This window comes from Pezoporus wallicus, unplaced genomic scaffold (genome assembly GCF_028554395.1).
Source record: "Pezoporus wallicus isolate ANWC-B61680 ecotype Strahan unplaced genomic scaffold, APGP_CSIRO_Pwel_v1 contig_6978, whole genome shotgun sequence".
NCBI classification, from domain to species: domain Eukaryota; kingdom Metazoa; phylum Chordata; class Aves; order Psittaciformes; family Psittacidae; genus Pezoporus; species Pezoporus wallicus.
In genome coordinates, this window is record NW_026637190.1 from 31,878 (window position 1) to 53,315 (window position 21,438).

At 63.6% G+C, this 21,438-nt stretch overlaps 4 protein-coding genes across 5 annotated transcripts; 2 read left to right on the plus strand and 2 right to left on the minus strand.

Moving 5' to 3' along the window:
• Positions 1-516: 516 nt before the first annotated feature.
• LOC130596292 (protein SCO2 homolog, mitochondrial) lies at positions 517-1,200 on the plus strand. Its single transcript, XM_057403746.1, has one exon. It carries the CDS (start codon positions 517-519, stop codon positions 1,198-1,200), a length of 684 nt encoding a protein of 227 aa, XP_057259729.1.
• A 1,083-nt stretch (positions 1,201-2,283) lies between these two features.
• Positions 2,284-8,513, minus strand: NCAPH2 (non-SMC condensin II complex subunit H2). Its single transcript, XM_057403747.1, has 20 exons — positions 8,361-8,513; positions 8,167-8,268; positions 7,584-7,639; positions 6,988-7,069; positions 6,814-6,882; positions 6,638-6,717; positions 6,191-6,324; positions 5,970-6,059; positions 5,084-5,178; positions 4,947-5,009; positions 4,764-4,830; positions 4,369-4,476; positions 4,063-4,116; positions 3,755-3,822; positions 3,593-3,662; positions 3,427-3,486; positions 3,223-3,275; positions 3,014-3,115; positions 2,620-2,769; positions 2,284-2,421 (listed from the first exon to the last, which is right to left on the minus strand). The coding sequence occupies exons 1-20, from the start codon at positions 8,478-8,480 to the stop codon at positions 2,284-2,286; spliced, it is 1,761 nt and encodes a 586-aa protein (XP_057259730.1). The 5' UTR covers positions 8,481-8,513.
• Positions 8,514-9,662: 1,149 nt separating this feature from the next.
• LMF2 (lipase maturation factor 2) lies at positions 9,663-16,793 on the plus strand. Of its 2 annotated transcripts, none has more exons than XM_057403755.1 (14): positions 9,663-9,775; positions 10,586-10,839; positions 12,289-12,317; positions 12,404-12,600; positions 12,792-12,970; positions 13,165-13,299; positions 13,432-13,585; positions 13,675-13,780; positions 14,064-14,160; positions 14,248-14,430; positions 15,432-15,600; positions 15,726-15,837; positions 16,086-16,185; positions 16,267-16,793. In XM_057403755.1, exons 1-14 carry the CDS (start codon positions 9,679-9,681, stop codon positions 16,606-16,608), a joined length of 2,154 nt encoding a protein of 717 aa, XP_057259738.1. In that variant the 5' UTR covers positions 9,663-9,678; the 3' UTR covers positions 16,609-16,793. The 2 variants fall into 2 exon arrangements, with proteins under 2 accessions (XP_057259738.1, XP_057259739.1); XM_057403756.1 differs by having other exon boundaries at positions 13,165-13,303; positions 13,451-13,585; positions 16,264-16,792.
• Positions 16,794-17,504: 711 nt separating this feature from the next.
• On the minus strand, positions 17,505-20,548 carry MIOX (myo-inositol oxygenase). The gene is made up of 10 exons (XM_057403748.1): positions 20,501-20,548; positions 19,380-19,448; positions 19,013-19,093; positions 18,695-18,857; positions 18,540-18,607; positions 18,332-18,441; positions 18,145-18,212; positions 17,942-17,991; positions 17,724-17,836; positions 17,505-17,628 (listed from the first exon to the last, which is right to left on the minus strand). Exons 1-10 carry the CDS (start codon positions 20,516-20,518, stop codon positions 17,520-17,522), a joined length of 849 nt encoding a protein of 282 aa, XP_057259731.1. The 5' UTR covers positions 20,519-20,548; the 3' UTR covers positions 17,505-17,519.
• Between the last annotated feature and the right edge of the window lie 890 nt (positions 20,549-21,438).

Here is a 21,438-nt window from a genome sequence, read left to right on the forward strand (position 1 = left end):
CAGCCCCATAACCCCATAAACTCATAGCCCCAAAACCTCATAGCCCCATAGCCTCATAGTCCCACAGCACTGTAACCCCATAGCTCCACAGCTCCATGGCTCTATAACCCCACAGCCCCCCCCAATGACCCCATGTCATCCATGACCCCATCATACCAACGACCCCCTGACCTCGCTGACCCTCCATAACTCCCTGCCCCCCATGACCCCGATGATCCCGGATGACCTCGTTGTCCCCGCCCCCCCCGTTGCCGCCCCGCGTGCGGAGGTGCCGCCAGGGGGCGCTCCGCCGGTCCTCCCGCCGGGACTTCCGGTTCCGGGTGCGTCCCGCGCTGACCGGCGCGGGCGGGACGCGGCTCACCGGGGACAGAGGTCAAAGGTCAGCCGGGGGGCGGGGCCTGGACCGGGAGGAAGGCGGGGGAGGGGAGGGGGGGTGTCAGAGGCCATTTGGGGTAAAGAGAGGCGATGATGGGGTCACAGGTCACGTGCGCGTCAGGGTCAGAGGTCAGCCCCGCCATGCTGCGCTCGCTGCTCTCCCGCCTGCGCCGCCCGGAGCCGCGGCCGCTCCCGCTGTGGCAGCGCGCGCTGGTGGCGGGGGCGGGCGCGGGGGCGGCGGCGGGCGCGTGGCTGTGGCTGCGGCAGCGGCGGGAGCGGCAGCGGCAGCGGCGGCGCCGGGAGGCGCTGCGGGAGCTGGCGCTGGCCCAGGGCGACTTCGCGCTGCGGGACCAGAGCGGGGCCGCCCGCGCCAAGAGCGACTTCCGCGGGCAGTGGGTGCTGCTCTACTTCGGGTTCACGCACTGCCCCGACGTGTGCCCCGCCGCGCTGGAGCGCCTCAGCCGGGCCGTGGCCGCGCTGGAGCGGGACCCGGCGCTGCCGCCGCTGCAGCCGCTCTTCGTCACCGTGGACCCCGAGCGCGACGACGAGGCGGCGCTGCAGCGGTACCTGCGCGACTTCCACCCGCGCCTGCTGGGGCTGACCGGCACCGCCGAGGAGGTGCGCGCCGCCGCCGCCGCCTTCCGCGTGTACGCCAGCGCCGGGCCCCGCGACGCCGACGGGGACTACATCGTGGACCACAGCGTCCTCATCTACCTCCTGGGCCCCGACGGGCTCTTCCTCGACTGCTACGGCAGCAGCAAGAGCGCCGAGGAGCTGGAGCGCAGCGTGCGCAGGCACATGCACACCTACCAGCCCCTGCAATAAAGCACCTGCAGCGCGCGTGTGAGTGCTTGGGGGGGGGGGGGCTGACACCCCCTGTGGCAGCGGGGAGTGGGGCACGGGGCACCCTGACAGCCCCCCAGGGTGCAGTTATGGGGGGGGAACACGGACCCTGATGGCTCCTGTGGTGGTGGGTACCGGGGTGGGAGGACTCTGACAGCCACCCCACCACCACCCCCCTGCAGCGTGGCAGGGACCATGGGATTGGGACCAGAACAGCCCCAACACCCGTGTGGCAGTGGGGAGTGAGGGAGACACAGAGCCTCACACCTCCTGCTATGGCAGGTATAGGGATGGGGAACACCAACATCCCCAATGTCTTTTGGGGTGGTGGGAACCAGGATAAGGGGCCCCCCAACATCCCCCATGGTGACCCCAGCACCCGCCACAGTAGCAGGAACTGGGGTAACATGGACCCTGACACCACCTGCCGTGGCAGAGACCAGGGTGGGGGACCCTGACACCCCGCAGTGGCTCCCATGGTGGTGGGAACCAGGAGATGGGACTCTGATACCCCTAAAAGCAGTAGATCCTGGGTGAGGGGGACCCCAACTCCCCCTGATGCCTCCTTTGGCAGTGGGTATGGGCAGTAAGAGCCCCAATATCTCCTGATACCCCCAATGAACCCTCCAGGTGCATCCCCAGGGGTTGGGGTCTGTCCCCGCAGAGCAGCAGAGCTGGTCATTGTATCAAAACCGGGTTTATTGCCGTGGGGAAGGGGAGTGAGGGGACATAGGGGGTTTTGGGAGCACATGGAGGGAACTGAGGTCATGTGGGGGTGGAAGTACATAAGGGGGGAGTTGGGGATAAACAGGATGGGTCTGGGAGTACAAAAGGGGCACTGGGCATGAGTAAGAAGGGGTTGAGGACACATGAGGGGCTTTAGGGGTACAAAAGGGGCTGTTTGGGGCTATGAAGACAATACAGAAGGGGGAGGGCTGGTGTATGAAGGGGGGAGGCAAAGGAGTCTTGGGGTACAAAATGGGTATTGGGGGATTACAAAGGGGCTTGGAGGAGGGGTTGGTGGTAGGTGGAGGGGTTGGGGTGCCCGGGGAGTATCCCCCCCCTTCACGGGCATGCTGAGGGCAGGTGGAAGGCCTGGAAGCGCTCGTGCGCCTGCTGGTGCGTGAGCAGCCGGAGCCGCAGCGTGTCCAGCGCCTGCTCCAGCCCCGGCTCCTGCGCCAGCTCCACCACGTAGTCATTGGCCTGCAAGGGACGGGGGAACGCTGAGGTCTGGGGTGGCACAGGGAGCCCCGGAACACCCCCAGCCCCCCCGGTCCCATTCATGCCCCCTCTGGCACTGAGGAGCTGCGGGCCCAGGGCACTCACAGCCCCTTCTCACTCACCAGCTGCAGGGTAGGGGGCACTCACAGCCCCCCATGGCACAGCCCCCCCCGCACTCACCAGCTGCAGCGCCGCCATCAGGTACCGGCTCACCTCGGCCGGGGGCCGCCCCGCCACGAGCCGTGCGAATGAGCGCCAGTGCCCGAGGGCGCCGCAGCCCTGCACCAGCGCCTGCCCATAGCCACGGACATCCAGAGCCTGGCGGGACTCCTGCGGGGGCAGCGGTCAGCGAGTCGGGGGAGAGGGAAACAGGAAAAGAGGAGAGGAGAAAGGGAAAAAAGGGGGACAAGGGAGAGAAAATGGAGGGGGAAATAAGGAAGAGGGGGGAAAAAAGAGGAAAGAGTGGGAAGGGGGAAGGAAAAGCAGGGGAGGGAAAGTGAGAGGGGGGTTAGGAAAGGGGGGATAGAAAAGGAGAGGCAGGAAAGAGCGGTCCCAGCCCCTCCTATATCCCTGCCTGCTCCTGCAGCAGTGGCACCATCCGCTCCTCCCAGCACTGCACACGCTGTGACAGCTCTGTCTCCTGCACATAGCGCTGCGACTCCACCATGAACAGCTCCTGGGGGGCACGGGGAGGGTTGGGGTGCATGGGGACAGCAGGCGGGGTGGGGGCACCCCACAGCCTCCAGCACCTGCACTGCCCCCCCCCCCCCCCACGGCACCTACCACGTTCCTGCGCACCAGCTCCTCGTAGCACAGAGAGTTGGAGGGACGGGGATCTGCGGGGGGACAGCGGCAGTGAGGGCACATGGGGACATGCAGAGGGACAGGTCTGAGCACGCACACACACACAGGGACAGGGACATGGCCAACGATGGACAGACAGAGGGACAGGGGATGCAACCCCCCCCACCAGGGCCATGCACTCACTGGGGGCTCCTTCCTCCAGCTCCTCCAGGGCCTCAATGTCCTCGTGCTCCCCAAAGTCACCTATGAGGAGGGAGTGTGCTCAGTGACCTCCCCAGGCCCTGTCACAGCGGGATGGGGCCCCCCATAGGGGTGGGACAGGGACTGGGGGGGTCTCGGTGTGCAGCACCTTCTTCATCGTCCTCAGCCCCTCGCTCCTCCTCCAGCAGCTCCGGCTCCTCTTCAGGCTGCAGTGGCTCCTGCAGGGAACAGGCCTGAGCCCCCACCCCGGGGGTACAAGGCAGGATACCCCCAGCCCAGCACACCGCCCCCCCCCTCCAGCACCACTCACCCTGGGCTGCAGCTTCCTTTGCACTGCCACCCGCTCCTTCATCTGCTTCCAGTAGAGCACCTCCAGGTCTGCAGCAGGACAGGGGCAGGGCAGCACCTCTGCACCCTGGGGGGGGGGGGCCTGCCCTTCCAGCTCTCCCCCATCAAGGCACAGGGTGGCCACTGGTGCCATCCCAGGCTCCACTCACAGTTTTGGGGTGCAGGGTCCCCTCTGCCCTGGCTCTGTCCCCCCAAGAGAACGGCGCAGAAGCTGGGGGGGTGAGAGCCACAGGCAGGACACAGAGCGTATTCCCCAGCCCCACTACTCACCGGCAAAGGTCGGGCCGTTCCTCTTGGCTCTCCTGCCATCCGAGACGTTGTTGTCTGGGGGAACCACAGGGTTGAAGATCCCACCAGCCAAAGGTGCCCATTCCCACCAGGAGAACTGGGATCCCAGAGGAAGAACCCCCCCCAGGACAGCAGCACCGACACCTCTGCCACCACCACAGACCCCACACGGGGCTGTGGCCTCCAGAGCCACGTCCAAGGTGTCGTGTTGAGGTCCCCCCGTGGGGCTCAGCTGACCCTTCCCGTTGGATCCTGGCCGGATCCCATGGGACACGCTGCGGTACTCACAGGCCATGGCAAACCACTTCATGAAGTTCTGGAGCTTCCGGGGGGATTTCCTCTTGCGCTTCCCCCCCACCATGTCCTCCAGGCCCAGCGGCACCAGGAACGGTCTTCCTGGGAGTGGGAAGGGTCAGACTGGCCCTGGGCGCTGCCGGGAATGCTGGAGGGTGGCTCCAGCCTCGGCCCTTGGCACAGCCCCTCTGGGCACCATGGGGCCAGCAGAGACCCGTCGAGGATCCGGGAATGCCGAGGGACAAGCAGGTGGGAAAAGGTGCCGGGATAAACCCACTGTGGCTCCAGGGATGCCGAAGGACAAGAGGATGGGGAATGGAACCAGGATGAGCGGGTGCTGCACAGACAGAGCCAGGGCAGCAGCCCTGTCCTCAGCTCCCATCACGTACCTTTCCTTAGGGGTTTGTCCTCGGAGTCTGCGAAGGGATCAAGACTTTGCCACGGATCCAGCAGCTCCTGCAGGGAGTGGGTGCTGATGCATCCACAGCTCCCTGGGGCACCCTGGGAAGGGCTGGGACATCCCAGGGCTTCCCGGTGTCCCACAGCCCCAGGACGCTTCAGGTCCCCCTTACCTTGACATGGGTCTGGGGGAGCTGGGCAGGGGCTCGCTCCCGCAGTGCGTATCCTGGGGTGCTCTGGCAGGGACAGGATGAGCCGGATGAGCCGAGGCTCCGGTGAGGAGCGTGGCGCTGTCCCAGCCCTCACCTACCCGCTGTGATTCCATGTGTTTGGCACCACCCGGAGCCAGCACCGTGGCATCCTCCTGCATGGGATCATCTCCACCAGCACCATCATCCTCCAGTCCTGCATGGGAATGAGCCAGGATTCCCTGTTTCCCAAGGAGCACCCCAGGGGCTTCATGGAGGCACGGCAGCTGTGGCACGGATGGATACGCAGGCAGGACACATGGGCTAGACATGACACATGGACGTGACACATGGATGCATGGGCAGGACAGGCAGACGCCAGCAAAACCACAGGGACAGCCTGCGCCAGGTTCAGCAGCAGCAGTCACTTTTCTCTTTCCCAGTAGCTGGTGAAGGGCTGTGTTTGGGCTTTAGCCATGGGTTTAGCTGCTGCTCAGTAGCACTTACCCTGACTTTTCAGTCTCGTGCTCTGCAGCGAGGAGGGGCATGGGAAGCCGGGAGGAAGCAGGGATAGGACACCTGCCCCAAACTAGCCAAAAGGGTATTCTGTACCACAGCACGTCATGCTTGGGATGGAAACTGGGGGGAATCACCTGGAAGGCCCAGATCACTGCTCGGGTTGGGCTGGGTATCGGTCAGCGGGTGCTGAGCGGTCGTGTTCTCTCCCCTTGTTATTTCCCTTGTCATTATTACTACTGGTGGTAGCAGCAGTGGTTTGTGTTATACCTTAGTTACTGGACTGCTCTTATCTCAACCCATGGGAGTTACATTCTCTCCATTTTCCTCCCCATCCCTCCAGGAGCACGGAGGGGGAAGAAGCGGGGGGGAGTGAGCGAGTGGCTGCATGATTCTGAGTTAGCGGCTGGGCTAAACCACGACACACGTGGACACAGTGAGCAGGACCCAGGGACAGACACACGGGCAGGACACAGGGCCCTGGGATCTCACCTCCCTCCTCAGAGAAGCTCAGTGCCCGGACAGGAACCTCTGCACCGCTGCTGCTGCTGTTGTTGCTGCTGCTGGGGACACCGGCTGGAGCTGCCGCGGGTGACAACGGCCACAGGTCACCGGCAGTGGCCCTGGCACCGGAGCCACCAGCGCAGGGTTGCCCAGGGCAGCCTCCCTGCGGGCAGGAGCATCCCGCTCCGTGCCCTGTACCCAAACCATACCTGGGGCAGGGCCAGGGCTCTGGGGGTGGGCTGGGGACAGCCCCGCCAGCTCCAGCAGGAACGCTCCGGATTTGTGCGGGGTACACACGTTCATCCTGAAATCCTTGCGGCTCGCCAAGACCTCCCCCTTGCAGCTGCGGGCAGAGCCCCATCAGGGACGCAAAGCAGCCTGCGGGAGGGGATGGCCCCAGCAGGGGAGCCACAGCCCCGGCCTTCCCAACAGTCCTTCCCAGCTCAGTCCTGCTGGGATCTCCCAGCCCAGCCCTGGCTCATCCCTTCCCCCCCCCCCCATAGCCTACCTGCACCACAGGCAGCTCCCAGCCTCCAGAATCATCCCTCCCAGTTTAGGTGGGAAGGCAGCAGTTCCCTGGTTGAGGCATAGGGAAAGGCCAGCCCCACCACGGGGACACACAGGTAAAGCCACAGGAGTGGCTAAGGGAATCTCACCTGAGCAGGGGGTTGTCTCTCTTCTCATCGTCTTCTGGTGGGACCAAGGACATGGGGGTTGAAGGAATGATGCTCACGGGCTACAGAGGCAAACAGGTGGGTTGAGGGCACCTCGGGATTCATCCTAGGAAACCCCAGCACAGGGAGGGAGAGCAAAGGAGGGGAATGGCTCCTACGTTGGACTGGTGATCCTTCATGTCCACATTGGCCTGGCTGGTGTCCTTGATGTCATCCAGGGAGAGGAACTGCAGAGAGAGACCCACATGTGGTCACTTGTCTGTCTGTGGGGCCACGAGGACACAGGGGTGGGATGGACCCAGCACCAGAGGCACTGGAGCTGCAGCTCTCACCTTCTCATCAATATCTTCCTCCCCAAAGGTGGCATCGGCGTCTCTCCCATCTGGACCCAGGGAGCTGGGCAGCTTCTCCTGCCTGGATCAGGGAGCAGAAAACAGGATCAACATCAGGGAATCCTGGAATGGTTTGGGTTGGAAGGGACCTTAAAGTTCCTCCAGTTCCAGGGACACCTTCCACTAGAGCAGCTTGCTCCAAGCCCCTGTGTCCAACCTGGCCTTGAACACTGCCAGGGGTGGGGCAGCCACAGCTTCTCTGGGCACCCTGTGCCAGCGCCTCAGCACCCTCACAGGGAAGAGCTTCTGCCTAAGAGCTCATCTCAATCTCCCCCCTGGCAGGTTAAAGCCATTCCCCTTGGCCTGTACTGAGAGCAGGCAGGAAAACCACAGGATGGTGGCACTGGACGTGCACATGGGGACAATCATGGCCCCAGGTTCTGGGGTTCATCCCACTGGGGACATTTCTTGCAGCCCCCCCAAAGTGCTTTGCATGGGCTCAAGACCAACCCTGCAAGAGGCATGTTTGGGTTTGTAACACAACGATCGCTGAGGGGCAGCAGGGTAGGAGGAGCCGGCACTGCAGCCCTACTTACTTCTTGTTGGAGATGTAGTCAAGCGTCTGGTACACCAGTGAGTAGAGATACTCCACCTAGGGAGGAAAACAACCAGGCTCAGGAGAGGGAGGAAGCAGCTCCCAGAAGAGCTGGTATGAGGGGAACAACCACCCTCCTCTGATCCCCAGTGCTTGGGTTCTGGCTCACCTTGTTCTTCTTTTCCCTGTTTCTTCCCTTCTGAGGCCAGGTTTGGGCAAGCTGGGACCTGGTGTCCCTCCCCATGGCAAGGGATTGGAGCTGGATGAGCTTTAAGGTCCCTTCAACCCAAACCAGTCTGTGACTCATGATTTTATGACATCTGTAGTCCTCAACAGGAGGATCTCCCTTATCCCTTTGGATTTTTGGTGTCTATACACATTATTCCGGTCCAGTGCTGTATAAATCACTTTAATCCAACCCCATATAAATCATCACCAATTCTGACATGATCTCTTTTGTACATCACAGAGTGGACCTGGCCATGGAATTCCATTCAATCCCACACTTATCAACGCTCACATCCCTGGCAGACTCTCGGAGCCACCCCTGACACCCGGCTCCCCCATCACCACCAGCTCCTCACCTTCCTGCTGTAGACACAGGCGGATCCCTGGATGAGCAGCGCCGCCTCCATGAAGTTCATGGTGGTTTTCCCATTGTCGAAGGAAATGCAGACGTTCTCCAGCTGTCGGGAACAGGAGTGATGGCAATGGGGAGCGGGGGGGGGGGGGGGGGGGGGTTGGGATGGACCAGGGCAGGACCCCCCCATCACCTCACCTCCTCCAGGTACTCGCTGAGCTGTGCGGCCACGTCCACCTCCCAGTTCTTGGTGAGGTCGCGGATGGGCTGCAGGAGGTGCACGAAGCGGGACTCCAGCTCCCGCCTGGTGGGGGGCATCTTCTGAGCTCTGAACGGGGTTAACCCCTGCTGTTAGCAGCCGGTGATCCCACAGGTGGCATCGGAGAGGGGCAGGTCACAGAGAGCAGCTGATGGAAACCTGAAACAGAAACCTGGAGTTGAACAGAACCATGCAGCGAACACACATCATGGAACCAACTGGGTTGGCAAAGAGCTTCAGATCAAACAGTCCAACCATTCCCCAGCACTGCCAAGGCCACCACTGCCCCGTGGCACTGAGGCCTCGTCTCCACGCTGTGTGAACACTTGCAGGGACGGTGACTGCAGCCCTGCCCTGGGCAGCCTGTTCCAATGCCTGAGCACCCTCTGGGGAAGGAATTGTTCCTCAGCTCCATCTAAACCTGCCCTGGGGCAGCTTGAGGCCGTTTCCTCTTGTCCCATCCCTTGTTCCTTGGGAGCAGAGCCCAGCCCCTCCTGGCTCCATCCTCCTCTCAGGCACTTGTAGGGAGCCATCAGGTCCCCCCTGAGCCTTCTCTTCTCTACACTGAACCCCCCAGGTCCCTCAGCCGCTCCCCATCACACTTGTGCTCCAGGCCCTGCACCAGCTCCAGTGCCCTTCTCTGGCCTCTCTCCAGCACCTCAATGTCTCATTTCGTACAATCCCAGCCTGGTTTGTGTTGAAAAGGACCTTAAAGCTCCTCTGGTTCCAACCCCTGCCACGGGCAGGGACCCCTTCCACTAGAGCAGCTTGCTCCAAGACCCTGTGCCCAACCTGGCCTTGAACACTGCCAGGGATGGGGCAGCCACAGCCTCTCCGGGCACCCCATTACTTGCATTGTGAGGCCCGGGGCTGAGCTCTGAGCTCTCTTCAGCCCCACAGGAGCCGCACACGCGGAGCAGCCCCTCAGGACCCGGAACGGAGCAGTGAACATCAACTCCCCCCCACCCCGGTGCAGCCGCAGCTCAGCGGGACCCGGCAGCTGGGTCCCATCAACCTCCTGGTCCCCGGGCACGGTCAAGCTCCCGGGGCCGATCGCTCGTGCCGATCCCAGCGAACCCCTGACCCCGGTCAGACCCCGGCCCCGCTCCGCCGCTCACCGCCGCCTCCTCACCTCTCTGCCGCCATTTTGCACTTCCCGCCCGAAACGGCGCGGGGAGGAGCGTGCTGACGTCATTGCGCGCAGGCGCAGTGGGCGGGGCGAGCTCTGTGGTGCCGCCGCCGCCGTTGCTGCCGCTGATGGCGGAGCCGCCTCGGCGGGTGCGGGAGCTTCTCCTGGCCGGGCTGGCCGCCGCTTACCTCGCCGCCTTCGCCTCGCTCTACGTGCAGGTCCCCGGTACGGCGGGGCGCGGGTGGGGGGTGCCGGGGTCTGTCGTTGGGGGGGGCCTCTCCCTTCCCGCAGCCCTGTCCCGGGGGTCCCGGCGGGCTCCGGGCCCACACCTCGCTGAGGTACCGCAGCGCAGTGCTGCGGCGGCCGCGGCTGCTCCGGCCTCCTACGTGGCTCGCCCTGGTCTGGCCGCCGTTTGGGCTCATCCCAGGGCTGTTCCGTGCCCAGTCCGAGAGGAAATGGGTTTTCCGAGAGGGAATAACGGCTGCGTGTCTGATGGGCACCAGCGGCGTCCTTCAGGGACCCGCGCTGCGAGCAGCGATCTTTAATGTTTGGTATTAACGATGTGGAGAGCGCGGCTGAGTGTGCTGTGAGGCGGTGTGCGGGTGACACCGAGCTGCGGTGGGGTGGAGGCGGTGGCATACTGGGAGGATGCTGAGGATGGGATGCTGGGGAGGTGCCCTCATCACGGGCTGTAGCAGCAGGACAAGGGGTGATGGGTTCAAACAGAGGGGAAGTTCAGGTTGGAGATGAGGCAGAAGTTCTTCTGGCAGTGTTCAAGGCCAGGTTGGACAAGGCTTGGAGCAAACTGCTCTAGTGGAAGGTGTCCCTGCCCGTGGCAGGGGGTTGAGACTGGATGAGCTTTAAGGTCCCTTCCAACACAACCTGTTCCATGATCCTATGAAACTGGGAAGCCAGTGTTGAATGGGGCCAAGCTGGAGCTCCTCCAGGTACTGACAGGGTGGGCTCCCAATGTGCTGCCCCACCTTTAGCAGCCTAAAAGTACCTTTATCCCACTTCCCACCATCCCTTTTCCAGGTCTCTATGGAAGAGATGGAATCCTGCCTGCTCGCAGAGTGCTGCGCCTCAGTGGCCAGCGTCTATGGGAGCAGTTCCGGGATTTTCCCACTCTCCTGTGGCTTGGGCCCAGCCTGGGTTTGGATACAGAGCTGGGAATGGAGCTGCTCTGCCTTCTTGGGGTGCTCTGCTCCTTCGGTGCCTTGCTGCTGGAGCCCCTGAGGGACAGCCTGGTCTTTGCCTTGCTCTGGGTGCTTTATTTCTCACTCTACCAGGTATGAGATCCAATGGGAACGGGTTTGTGGCGCCCTGGAGGGGTTGGAATGGGATCTAGGAGGCTAGGGAGGTGACATTGTTCCATTAATACCATCCCATGAGCTCCTGGAACTCTCAGCTTCCCCCTTGGAGCTGTGGGGAAGGTGCTGATACCTCCTTGGCTCATGTTGGTGGGTACAGCACCATCCTTGTGCCAATTCTTGGTGCTTTCTTAGGATAAACCCCCCTGGACTTGCCTGCAGAGCTGATTCCCTGCCTTACCAAGCCTTGCCAGGGCCCTTATCCCAAGCTCCAGGCCCTTTCCCTGTATCCCACAAGATCTGTGTCCCCCAGCCATGAATCCACCCTCCTGAGCCGCTTCCTGCTGGTGAGTCAGATCCCGCTGTGCAAGCGGCAGTAGGAGGAATTGAGGGATCCTCTTTCCTCTGAAACCAGGGAATGAAGGGAGGAAATCCCACCTCTGTTTAGAGATCGCCCCAGCCCTCACTGCTCCCTCCTGCTGGAGTTTGGGCTGTGTCTGGCAATGCAGGGAATGCTGTTGGGAAGCTGGAAGGGTGAAGGGCTGGCTATAGGAAGGGGGTCCCTCTGTGCTGGGGGGCTCCCCTGCAGTGCTGTCACCCCACAGTTTCCCCAGCACCCGGCTGCACCCCATGGGGAGCTGTTGCATGGCACAGGCGGTGCTATTGAGCTGTGTCCATGTGTCCCAGGAGAGCCATGGCAGGAGCTGGGGCTCAGAGCGATTCAGTGCCCCGGCAGGGGGAGGGAGTGGCACCTCTTAGGTGGGAGGAGGCTCTGGGGGACCCCCCGCCCGTGGGGGCTCTGTCCCTGCGTGGCTCCTGTGCCGTGTGTGGCTCTGCCTCTGCCGGCCCATGTGCGGCCAGAATTCCTTCTCCTCGCTCCCTTTTAAGGGTATGCTGGAGAGAAAGTCCCTGTTCCTGCTCCTTGGGGCAGGCTCCAGCCCTGGGCTTGGGCTGGTGTGAGAGCTGCTCCTGGCCGCTGCCCTCCTGCTCCTCCTGCTGCTCCTCATAGCTTTGACCTGCCAGAGGGGAGACTGAGCTGAGCTCTTAGGCAGAAGCTCTTCCCTGTGAGGGTGCTGAGGCGCTGGCACAGGGTGCCCAGAGAAGCTGTGGCTGCCCCATCCCTGGCAGTGTTCAAGGCCAGGTTGGACACAGGGGCTTGGAGCAAGCTGCTCTAGTGGAAGGTGCCCCTGCCCATGGCATGGTTTGGAACTGGATGAGCTTTAAGGTCCCTTCCATCCCAAACTATTCCATGATTCCATCAGTGACGCTGCTGTGCTGGGCTGTGTTCCTGCACACACCATGGAGTCTTCTCTCCCAGCACCACTGGGGTACATGAGGGGGTCTGTGGCCACCCCAGGGCCATGGGGGATGGACTAGGGCCCAATCCTGCCCCCATTCCCTGCTCACCAGCCTCCCTCTCTCGTGCAGGTGGGACAGGTCTTCCTCTACTTCCAGTGGTAAGTCACCCCCACCTCATCCCTCCCTTTGGGGGGTCCACCCTGCCTGGGTGGCAAGGGGGGCCACAGCTCTGATGCTCCCACAGGGACAGTCTGCTGCTGGAAGCGGGGTTCCTGGCCGTACTGGTGGCCCCCCTGCGCCTCCTCTCGTGGGGGTCCCCAGCCTGGCGCCCCCACGACAGCATCACCTTCTGGCTCATGCGCTGGCTGCTCTTCCGCCTCATGTTCGCCTCGGGGGTGGTGAAGCTCACCAGCCGCTGCCCCACATGGTGGGGGCTCACAGGTGAGGGGGCGCTGCGGCTGTGGGGCCAGGCAGGGGCACTGCCCTGAACCTCAGGCTCTGCTCCCCATGCCCAAAGACAGCCGCTGTGGGCTCCTCTCCTGTCTTGGCATAGCTTTTTGCTGGCTCTGCCCGATCCATTCTGCATCCATGTGACCCCCATGTTCCCCCCCAACCCCTGCTGTCCCCCCCAGCTCTCACCTACCACTACGAGACCCAGTGCATCCCCACGCCAGCTGCGTGGTTTGCGCACCAGCTCCCAGTGTGGTTCCAGAAGTTCAGTGTGGTAGCCACCTATGTCATCGAGGTCGCTGTCCCCGTCCTGTTCTTCGCTCCCATCCGCCGACTCCGGCTCTTCGCCTTCTACAGCCAGGTGGGGGGGCAGAGACAGGTCCAGTCCTGTTCCTTGTAATCCCACGTGCCATGGGGCTCCCCAGGATGGGGAGCCCAGCTCAGGCCGTGGGCAGAACAGGGCCCTGTGGGAGCTGGGGTGGCTGGTGGTGATGAGGTGCCTGATGCCCTCTGCCCCCTACCACTACGACACCTCGACCCTTTGCTGCTCCCCAGGTCCTGCTGCAGGTCCTCATTATCCTCACGGGCAACTACAACTTCTTCAACATGCTCACCATCGTCCTGGCTTCCTCCCTGCTGGATGAGGAGCATGTGGGGCGCTCAACAGGGCGCAGCAAGAAGAGGAACACAGTCTGTGAGTCTGGGGTGCCCAGTCTGGGGGGTGGGCTCCCGTCTCTGCCCTGTGCCGGTGTGAGCGCAAGGGGTGGTGGATTGGCTGCTGCTGCAGGGATGTGTTTGGCCTCTGTCTGCTGTGGCACTGAGCTACTGTGTCATGCCACAGCCTGGCCCCCCAGCCTCGGGTCCTTCCTGTCCACGCTGCTGGAGCTGAGCACCTACAGCCTCCTGCTCTATTGGAGCATTCAGTACTTTAGCCTGGAGATCAACTGGGACAAGAGGCTGCTGGAGTCCAAAGTGGGTACGTCGCAGCAGGGGCTGCAGGGTCCCGGTGTCCCTGGGGTGGAAGAGGCTCTTCCCTGACCCTCCATGGATTTTCCTTCGCTCCAGCCTTCACCTACCACGAGTTCACGATGTGGCTGCGGGCGGTGACACTGCCGCTGGTGGGGCTGGCCTTCCTCTCACTGTCCTGGGAGATCCTGGCTGCCATGTACCGGTGCGTGATGGGAGGGGACACTTGGGGCTGCTCTGGGGTCCCTGGGGGTGGGATTGCTGCAGAGAGGGACACTTGGGTATGGGGGAGCTGGGTGGGAAGGCTGGACCTTGGGGCTGTATGAAGTGGGGGCCTTGTCATGGGTGCTGGGAGCATTAGAGGGGGACTAAGCCCAAGCACAACTACAGGCTGGGGGAGACTGGATGGAGCAGCCTGAGGAGAAGGACCTGAGATTCAGGGACCCTTCCAACCCAAATGAGTCTGACGCATCTCTCCCCTTTTGTAGCTGTGCCTGTGTCCGTGGCTACTTCTGGAAGCTCTGGGCCATGCTGCAGTGGGTCATCTTCACCACCGCGGCCGTGGGGGTATTTGCCATCAGCCTGGTGAGTGCAGGGATGGGGTTTGGGGAGCAGGACGTGGTCTGGGCCCCTTATGCCGTGGTGCTGGAGCATTTCCCTGCCCCTCCCCAGGTGCCCTTCACCTACATAGAGTTTGAGTCCAACGGGAAGCTGTGGCCCGGCATCCACCAGGCGTTTGGCGTGGTGCAGCGTCTCCAGCTCGTGAACTCCTACGGGCTGTTCCGCAGGATGACGGGTGTCGGGGGGCGGCCTGAGGTGGTTTTGGAAGGCAGCTACGATGGGCAGAACTGGACGGTGAGCACTGGTCCCCAGTCACAGGGCCCTTGGGTGGGAAAGGGTCTTCAGGATCATCCAGTCCAACCGTTCCCAGCACTGCCAAGGCCACCACTGCCCCGTGGCACTGAGGCCTTGTCTCCACGCTGTGTGAACACTTGCAGGGACGGTGACTGCAGCCCTGCCCTGGGCAGCCTGTTCCAATGCCTGAGCACCCTCTGGGGCAGGAATTGTTCCTCAGCTCCATCTAAACCTGCCCTGGTGCAGCTTGAGGCCGTTTCCTCTTGTCCCATCCCTTGTTCCTTGGGAGCAGAGCCCAGCCCCTCCTGGCTCCATCCTCCTCTCAGGCAGTTGTAGGGAGCCATCAGGTCCCCCCTGAGCCTTCTCTTCTCCCCACTGAACCCCCCAGGTCCCTCAGCCGCTCCCAATCACACTTGTGGTCCGGGCCCTGCACCAGCTCCGTTGCACTTCTCTGGCCCCTCTCCAGCACCTCAATGTCTCTCTTGCAGTGAGGGGCTCAGCGCTGAACACAGGATTCAAGGTGCAGCCTCACCAGTGCCCAGTGCGATCACTGCCCTGGCCCTGCTGCCACGCTTGGTGCTGGCACAAACCACTGTGCTGTTCCTCCTTGGCCACCTGGGCCCGCTATTGGCTCATTCAGCCACTGTCAACCACCCCCGCCCAGGTCCTTTTTCATGGGCATCTTTCCAGGCACTCCTCACGCCTGGAGCGCTGCTGTGGTGGTTGTGAACTGAATGCACTGAGCTTTGGTGAATCGAGTCTCACAGTTGTATTTAGTGCCACAGGCAGGTGTGGGGTGGCTGAGGAATCAACTCCACTGGATCCAAGCATCTGTGTCGCACTGGCCTGTGTCCTCGGGGGGGCTTTGTCCCTCTGGAAGCACATGATAACCCCAGAAGTGACTGTGGGTACGCTCAGCCTTATGCCCGCAGAGCTGGGGGGAGCTCCAGGGCCACCTCCTTACCCCCGCTGACACCCGCCATTCCCTCTCTGCCCTCCAGGAGATCGAGTTCATGTACAAGCCAGGGAACGTGAGCAGGGCTCCCCCCGTGGTGGCCCCGCACCAGCCCCGGCTCGACTGGCAGATGTGGTTTGCAGCCCTGGGCCACCACAGCAGCAGCCCCTGGTTCAGCAGCTTCGTGCACCGCCTGCTGCAGGGCCAGGAGGACGGTGAGTGGGGCTGGGGCAGTGCTCTGTGCTCCGGAGACACGGGCTCCAGCCCAGCAGTGCCTCGGGGTGCCCCTGCACCCATGGGTACAGGCTCCCGGCCGCAGCTAACGCCACGTCTCCTGCAGTGATCCGCCTGGTGCAGGTCGATGAGTCCCAGTATCCCTTCAACGCCCGCCCCCCTGTCTACATCCGTGCCCAGCTCTACAAGTACTGGTTCACCAGCAGCACCGAGGGCAGGTGAGTGGCACCGGACCCCTCTGCACCCGTCTGCACCCCGGATCTGATGTGACACCACATCTGCTTGCAGATGGTACTGTCGCATGAGTGCCCAGGGGGTGGCGCAGGCTGGATTTGGGATCTACCTGGGATCATTAACTTGCCCTGCAGCTCCTCAGCACCCTGGGCTCTGCCTGAGGGTGTCAGGAGCCGCCCACGGCTGTGGGGGGGGGGGGCCAGGCAGGGTGCTGAGCTCTCCCACCCCACAGCCACTCGTGGTGGCGTCGGCAGCGGGTGCAGGAGTTCTTCCCCAGCGTGTCCCTGGGTGATCCCATGCTGGAGAACCTGCTCAACCAGCACGGGCTCAAGGTAGGACCCCACCCCACAGTCACCCCACGGTCACCCCACAGTCACCCAGTGTCCCCCTGACCTCCTCCTCACCCCCAGCAGGACAAGACCCCGGCAAGGCGCCCACTGGCCACGGTGCTGCCGCGGGTGCTCCAGTCACTGCGCCAGCTCTGCCGCCCGGTGCCTGGCCCCACCATCCTCTGGTCCCTCTACCTGGTGGTGGCCACTGCCTGCCTCCTGCGAGCCCTGCACCACCAGTGCCGGGGGGGGGCACCCCCTGCCTGCCACAAAGGGCCCCGGCGCGGAGACCCTGCGGACAGGGGGGGTGCGGAGAAGAACGGGCACATGCGGAGGAGGGAGCCCCAGGAGAGGGGTGAGAGCCGGGCCTGCGGTGGCCCCGAGGCCTGTGGGGGCGGCCGCCATGGCACCAAGAGGAAGAAGTAGCACCCAGAGCCGCCAGCCTGGGTCTCGTCTTCCACCGGTGGACTGAAGGCACCCTAGGGTGCTGCACTAATGCCAGCAACACCGGGTGGCTCCATTGCCTCTGATCCCTGTGCTGCGGCTTCAGGGTGATGCTGGCGCTTGTGTGGTGGGTATTGGCACTGGTGGGGCAATGCCAGGCACTGGTGGGGTCATGCTCGGTGCTGGTGGGAGCAGCTTTGGGCAGCACCAGCCTTTCCAGTTATCCTTCCCAGCCCTTAGCCACCACCAGACCAGTTTGGGTTCTCCCTAGACCAGCTGGGCTGCTCCCCCCCACCCTCGCTGGGCTGCTCCATGCTCCCCCAGTGAGCTCAGCAGGTTCCTATGTTTTCTAAATAAAGCCTTTGACATTCCAGCCCCACGGCTCTTGCTGGGATTCCTCCCTGGGGAGGAGTCCCCCGTGTGCCTGGGGAGGGGTTGCTCCATGTCTCCCCTATAGTGCAGGTGCCACTGGGCGTGTGTGACAAGCAGGTTTATTGTATGGCCCCAGGGCCCCCATGGCAAAGGGGCTGTGCCATGGGGCTGGGGTGTGCTGAGAGTCTCAGGGTGGTGCAGTAGGGGTCCCAGTGTGATACCATGGGTCACAGTGGTAGTTCTGGTGTACTATACTGGGGGTCCCACTGCAGCACAGTGAGGTCTCGCTGCAGTATGGTGGGGGTCCCAGTGCATTGTGTCTTGTGGCAGGGATCCCGGTGCCTTGCCCTGGGGGTCTCAGTGGGGTATGGTGGTGGGGATCCCAATGCAGTGTGGTACTGTTGGTCCTGGCGCAAAGGGGGGAACCCGTTTTGGTGCAGTGACAGTCCTGGTGCAGTAGGGGTCCTGATATGGTCCCAGCGCTGTCCCGGGGTTGGGGGTGCTCCCGGTGTGCCTGCCCCTCACCAGCACAGCTCCCCAGGGCAGTACTTGTCGATGAGCGACTGGTAGTAGCTGCGGAGCTGCTGCACATCGGGCAGCTCCTCCTGCTTCGTGTACAGGTCGAACTTGCTGTGGAGTAGTTCAGTGTGGTCAGCACTGGAGGGGGGGCTCACCTGGGGCTGAGCCCCCTCCCAAAGCCCCCTACATCCCCCCCAGTCACGCACTTGAGCTCGCGCACCCAGGGCAGCATGCGAAGGTCCTCCTCGCTGCAGAGGTGCAGGTAGTCCCCGTGTGCGTGCCAGGGGTAGAAGGAGTGGAACCGCACCATGTAGAAGGCCTGAGGGCATGGGGATGGGCACGGAGAGGGAGTGTCAGCTCGGGGTGGGGGGACCATGTGTCCCCCCCATTACTGACCTCCCTTCCCCGCAGCCGCATCCCTCACCTCCTTGGGCAGGGTGAAGTTGTTGAACTTCATGACCCGGTACATGTACTCTGGGGAGCAATGGGGTGCAGCGATGGGGCCGAGCACCCCAAGAGCCACACCCCCCAGCAAAGGTGCTCCAGGCCTGAATCCCTGGGAAAGAGGGGGTCCGGGTGCCCTGTTTGTGGGTGAGGGACCCCCCTGCTTCCCCTCTCATCCCTTACCATCGTGTCCCCAGGACATGAGGACATTCTCCAGGCCGCAGCGGGGCTGGTACATCCCGTACTCAGTGCTGGAGATGGAGCCAGGTTGGGGGGCTCAGGGTTGGTGCCTGCACCCCCCCACCCCGGGAGTAATGTGGGGTGCAATGAGGGGTGTAACGTTGGGTGCAGCCCTCAGCAGCCACCTCACCTATACCGGGGGTCCTTGGTGTCGGGGTTGTCGTGGAAGGTGGAGTCTCCAAACACCACTGACTTCTGCACTTTGCAGCCCACGGGGAAGGTGTCCCCCACCACGGCCCACTGCAGGGGTGCATGGGGGTCTCTGATCACCGGGACCCCCCTGGATCCCCTCATGCCCCCCAGTCCGTGCCCCCCAGTCCGTACCCCCCCCCACTCACCTGGGGTTCCCCAAACAGCGCCAGCACCTTGCCCAGGTCGTGCAGCAGCCCCACGAGGTGGAACCAGTCTGGGGGTGAGCGGGGCCATTACCCCCAATAGATGTGACCCCGGGGGGTGGGGGGGATTGGGGGTGCGGGACCCCCCCCAGCTTTACCTTTGTCAGGGTGGGCCTTGCGGATGCCCTCTGCTGTCTGGTAGGCATGGAAGGAGTTGGGGAAGTCCACGTCTGGGTCGGACTCATCCACCAGCTCATCCAGCAGCTCCAGGGCCTCCATCACAGTCATGCGGCGCTGTGAGCACGGCCCGTACTGCGCACACTGTGTGTGGGGGGGGGATGCAGTGGGGTTTTTGGGGACAGGGTCCCCCACAACCTGCGCCAGGACCCCAACACCCCCGACCCCCATTGCAGTGCGCAGGGAGTGGGTGCCCCGGTGCATGGGCTGGACTTGGGGTGCTGGGGGGGGGGTCACACCTTCTTGCGCACGAAGTCCACGGTCTGGTGTGTGTGCATGAGCCGGTACGTGTTGTACACCCGCTCCAGCAGCTTCCCCTCCTGTGTGCAATGCGGGAGGGGGGGGTCTAGGGTGTGGGGACACCCCCCAACACAGCAGAGCACCCCTGGACTCCCACAGCAGTGGGTGAGACCCCCCTGGCTTGGATATGGGGGTTGCAGCTGGATCCCCCCTGCACCCTGCTTGTGCAGGGACCCCCCCATAATGACCGCCCTGGTGCAGACACCCCCCAAACGGCCCAACTGGTGCAGGAGAACCCCCCAGTGACCCATCCAGTGATGGGGACCCCCCTGACCCCCCCCTTCCCCCGGTGCAGCCCCCCCTCACCGTGTAGTTGCGGTACTGGTGCCGGGGCTCGGCCGTGCTGGGGGGCAGCTCCTCAGGGCAGTTGGATTCCTGGGGAGGGGAAAGGGCTGCTGAGGGTGTGGGGGGGCCCTTCCTGTGCTGCTGGTGGCATGGGGGGAGCAGGGGGGACCCAAGGGTGCTGCAGGTGCTGCATGGGACTGCATGGCATCGCATGGTGCTGCGCAGCCCTGCACCGTGTGTCACAGCATTGCAAGGCTCTTGGGTGCAGCTGAACCCCAGGGTGCTGCCCAATGCCCCATGTGTCCTGCACCCCCCAGGGGTGGGAGGCAGGTCCCAAGGACTGTGGGACCCCCATTTTGCCCCGGCCGGTCACTTGGCTGGAACCCACTTGGGGGTTGGCCCCCCATGGCAGGGAGGATACAGCCGTGGGTCCTGGGGCTCCTCCACCCCTCAAAAGGCACCAGCCCTGGGATAGGGGCCCCTGGGGCTGCTGCCTGTGGCATGGGTCCCATGGGGGTGACACTTGTGGGGCTGAGCCCCGGGGGGGGGGGGGGGGGGGGGGGGGGGGGTCTGCCCTGGTGTGTGGGGAGTGCAGGGGGGGCTCTGTCCCCCCTGTGTGGGGCAGTGCAGGGGAGGCTCTGTTCCCCGTGTGTGGGGCAGTGCAGGGGGGGCTCTGTCCCCCCTGTGTGGGGCAGTGCAAGGGGGGCTCTGTTCCCCGTGTGTGGGGCAGTGCAAGGGGGGCTCTGTTCCCCATGAGTGGGGCAGTGCAGGGGGGGCTCTGTCCCCCCTGTGTGGGGCAGTGCAAGGGGGGCTCTGTCCTCCACGTGTGGGACAGTGCAGGGAAGGCTCTGTCCCCCCTGTGTGGGGCAGTGCAAGGGGGGCTCTGTTCCCCGTGTGTGGGGCAGTGCAAGGGGGGCTCTGTTCCCCATGAGTGGGGCAGTGCAGGGGGGGCTCTGTTCCCCATGAGTGGGGCAGTGCAGGGAAGGGGGGGGGGGCTCTGTCCTCCACGTGTGGGGCAGTGCAGGGGAGGCTCTGTTCCCCGTGTGTGGGGCAGTGCAGGGGGGGCTCTGACCCCCGTGTGTGGGGCAGTGCAGGGGGGGTTCTGCCCCCCCATGCGTGGGGCGATGTGGGTCTGTACTCACCACCCGTTGGCTGCTCATGGCGGCGGGGCTGTGGGTGCTCGGCTCTGGCCCTGCTCGGCCCCCCCCGGCTTTATCCCCGCGGGACAATGGGTCACCAGTTAACCCTTGTTAATGGTTCAACTGGGGCAGGGGCCGGGCCTGGGCTGGGCAGCCCCGAGCAGGGACCTCAAGCCCCAACCCCAAACCCTGACCCCCAGCAGGGACCCCCAAGTTGGGACCCCCCGGCGATGGGCGGCCCTGGGGCTGCCTATGGGGAGCAGACGGGCTGCAGTGTGACCCTGATGGGGACGTGGGAGCAGGACTTGGCCTGCACCCTGGGGCGCAGTGAGGGGCTGGGGGGGCTGTGCGGAGCAGGCTGGGGGCAGGACCCAGCAGGCAGCTGCCAAGGGGGCTGGGGATGTCATGGGGGACACGGCCCCTCTGGGGGCACACGGACATGCCAGACCATGGGCATGCGGCTGGGGCATGGCGTGACACACACCATATACATAGGGTGACACGCTGTGTGCATGGGGTGACATAAACCATGTGCATGGGGTGACACACACCATATACATAGGGTGACACGCTGTGTGCATGGGGTGACATAAACCATGTGCATGGGGTGACACACACCATATACATAGGGTGACACGCTGTGTGCATGGGGTGACATAAACCATGTGCATGGGGTGACACACACCATATACATAGGGTGACACGCTGTGTGCATGGGGTGACATAAACCATGTGCATGGGGTGACACACACCGTATACATGGGGTGACACGCTGTGTGCATGGGGTGACACACACCATGTACATGGGGTGACACACACCGTATACATGGGGTGACACGCTGTGTGCATGGGATGACACACACCATATACATGGGGTGACACACTGTGCGCATGGGGTGACACACACCATATACATGGGGTGACACGCTGTGTGCATGGGG

Coding starts and splice junctions, on each gene's coding strand:
- LOC130596292 (XM_057403746.1), top strand. CDS start 517: ATGCTGCGCTCGCTGCTCTCCCGCCTGCGCCGCCCGGAGCCGCGGCCG.
- NCAPH2 (XM_057403747.1), bottom strand. CDS start 8,480: ATGCCCCCCACCAGGCGGGAGCTGGAGTCCCGCTTCGTGCACCTCCTG. Junction 3,487..3,592: donor GGCTGAGGACGATGAAGAAG/GTGCTGCACACC, acceptor CCCTCCTCATAG/GTGACTTTGGGGAGCACGAG. Junction 2,770..3,013: donor TGCCACTGCTGCAGGAGCAG/GCAGGGATATAG, acceptor CTGCCCCCGCAG/GAGTCCCGCCAGGCTCTGGA.
- LMF2 (XM_057403755.1), top strand. CDS start 9,679: ATGGCGGAGCCGCCTCGGCGGGTGCGGGAGCTTCTCCTGGCCGGGCTG. Junction 13,586..13,674: donor GCTGCTGGAGTCCAAAGTGG/GTACGTCGCAGC, acceptor CCTTCGCTCCAG/CCTTCACCTACCACGAGTTC. Junction 16,186..16,266: donor TCAACCAGCACGGGCTCAAG/GTAGGACCCCAC, acceptor CACCCCCAGCAG/GACAAGACCCCGGCAAGGCG.
- MIOX (XM_057403748.1), bottom strand. Junction 19,094..19,379: donor ACCAGTACCGCAACTACACG/GTGAGGGGGGGC, acceptor CATTGCACACAG/GAGGGGAAGCTGCTGGAGCG. Junction 17,837..17,941: donor ACTTCACCCTGCCCAAGGAG/GTGAGGGATGCG, acceptor CCATGCCCTCAG/GCCTTCTACATGGTGCGGTT.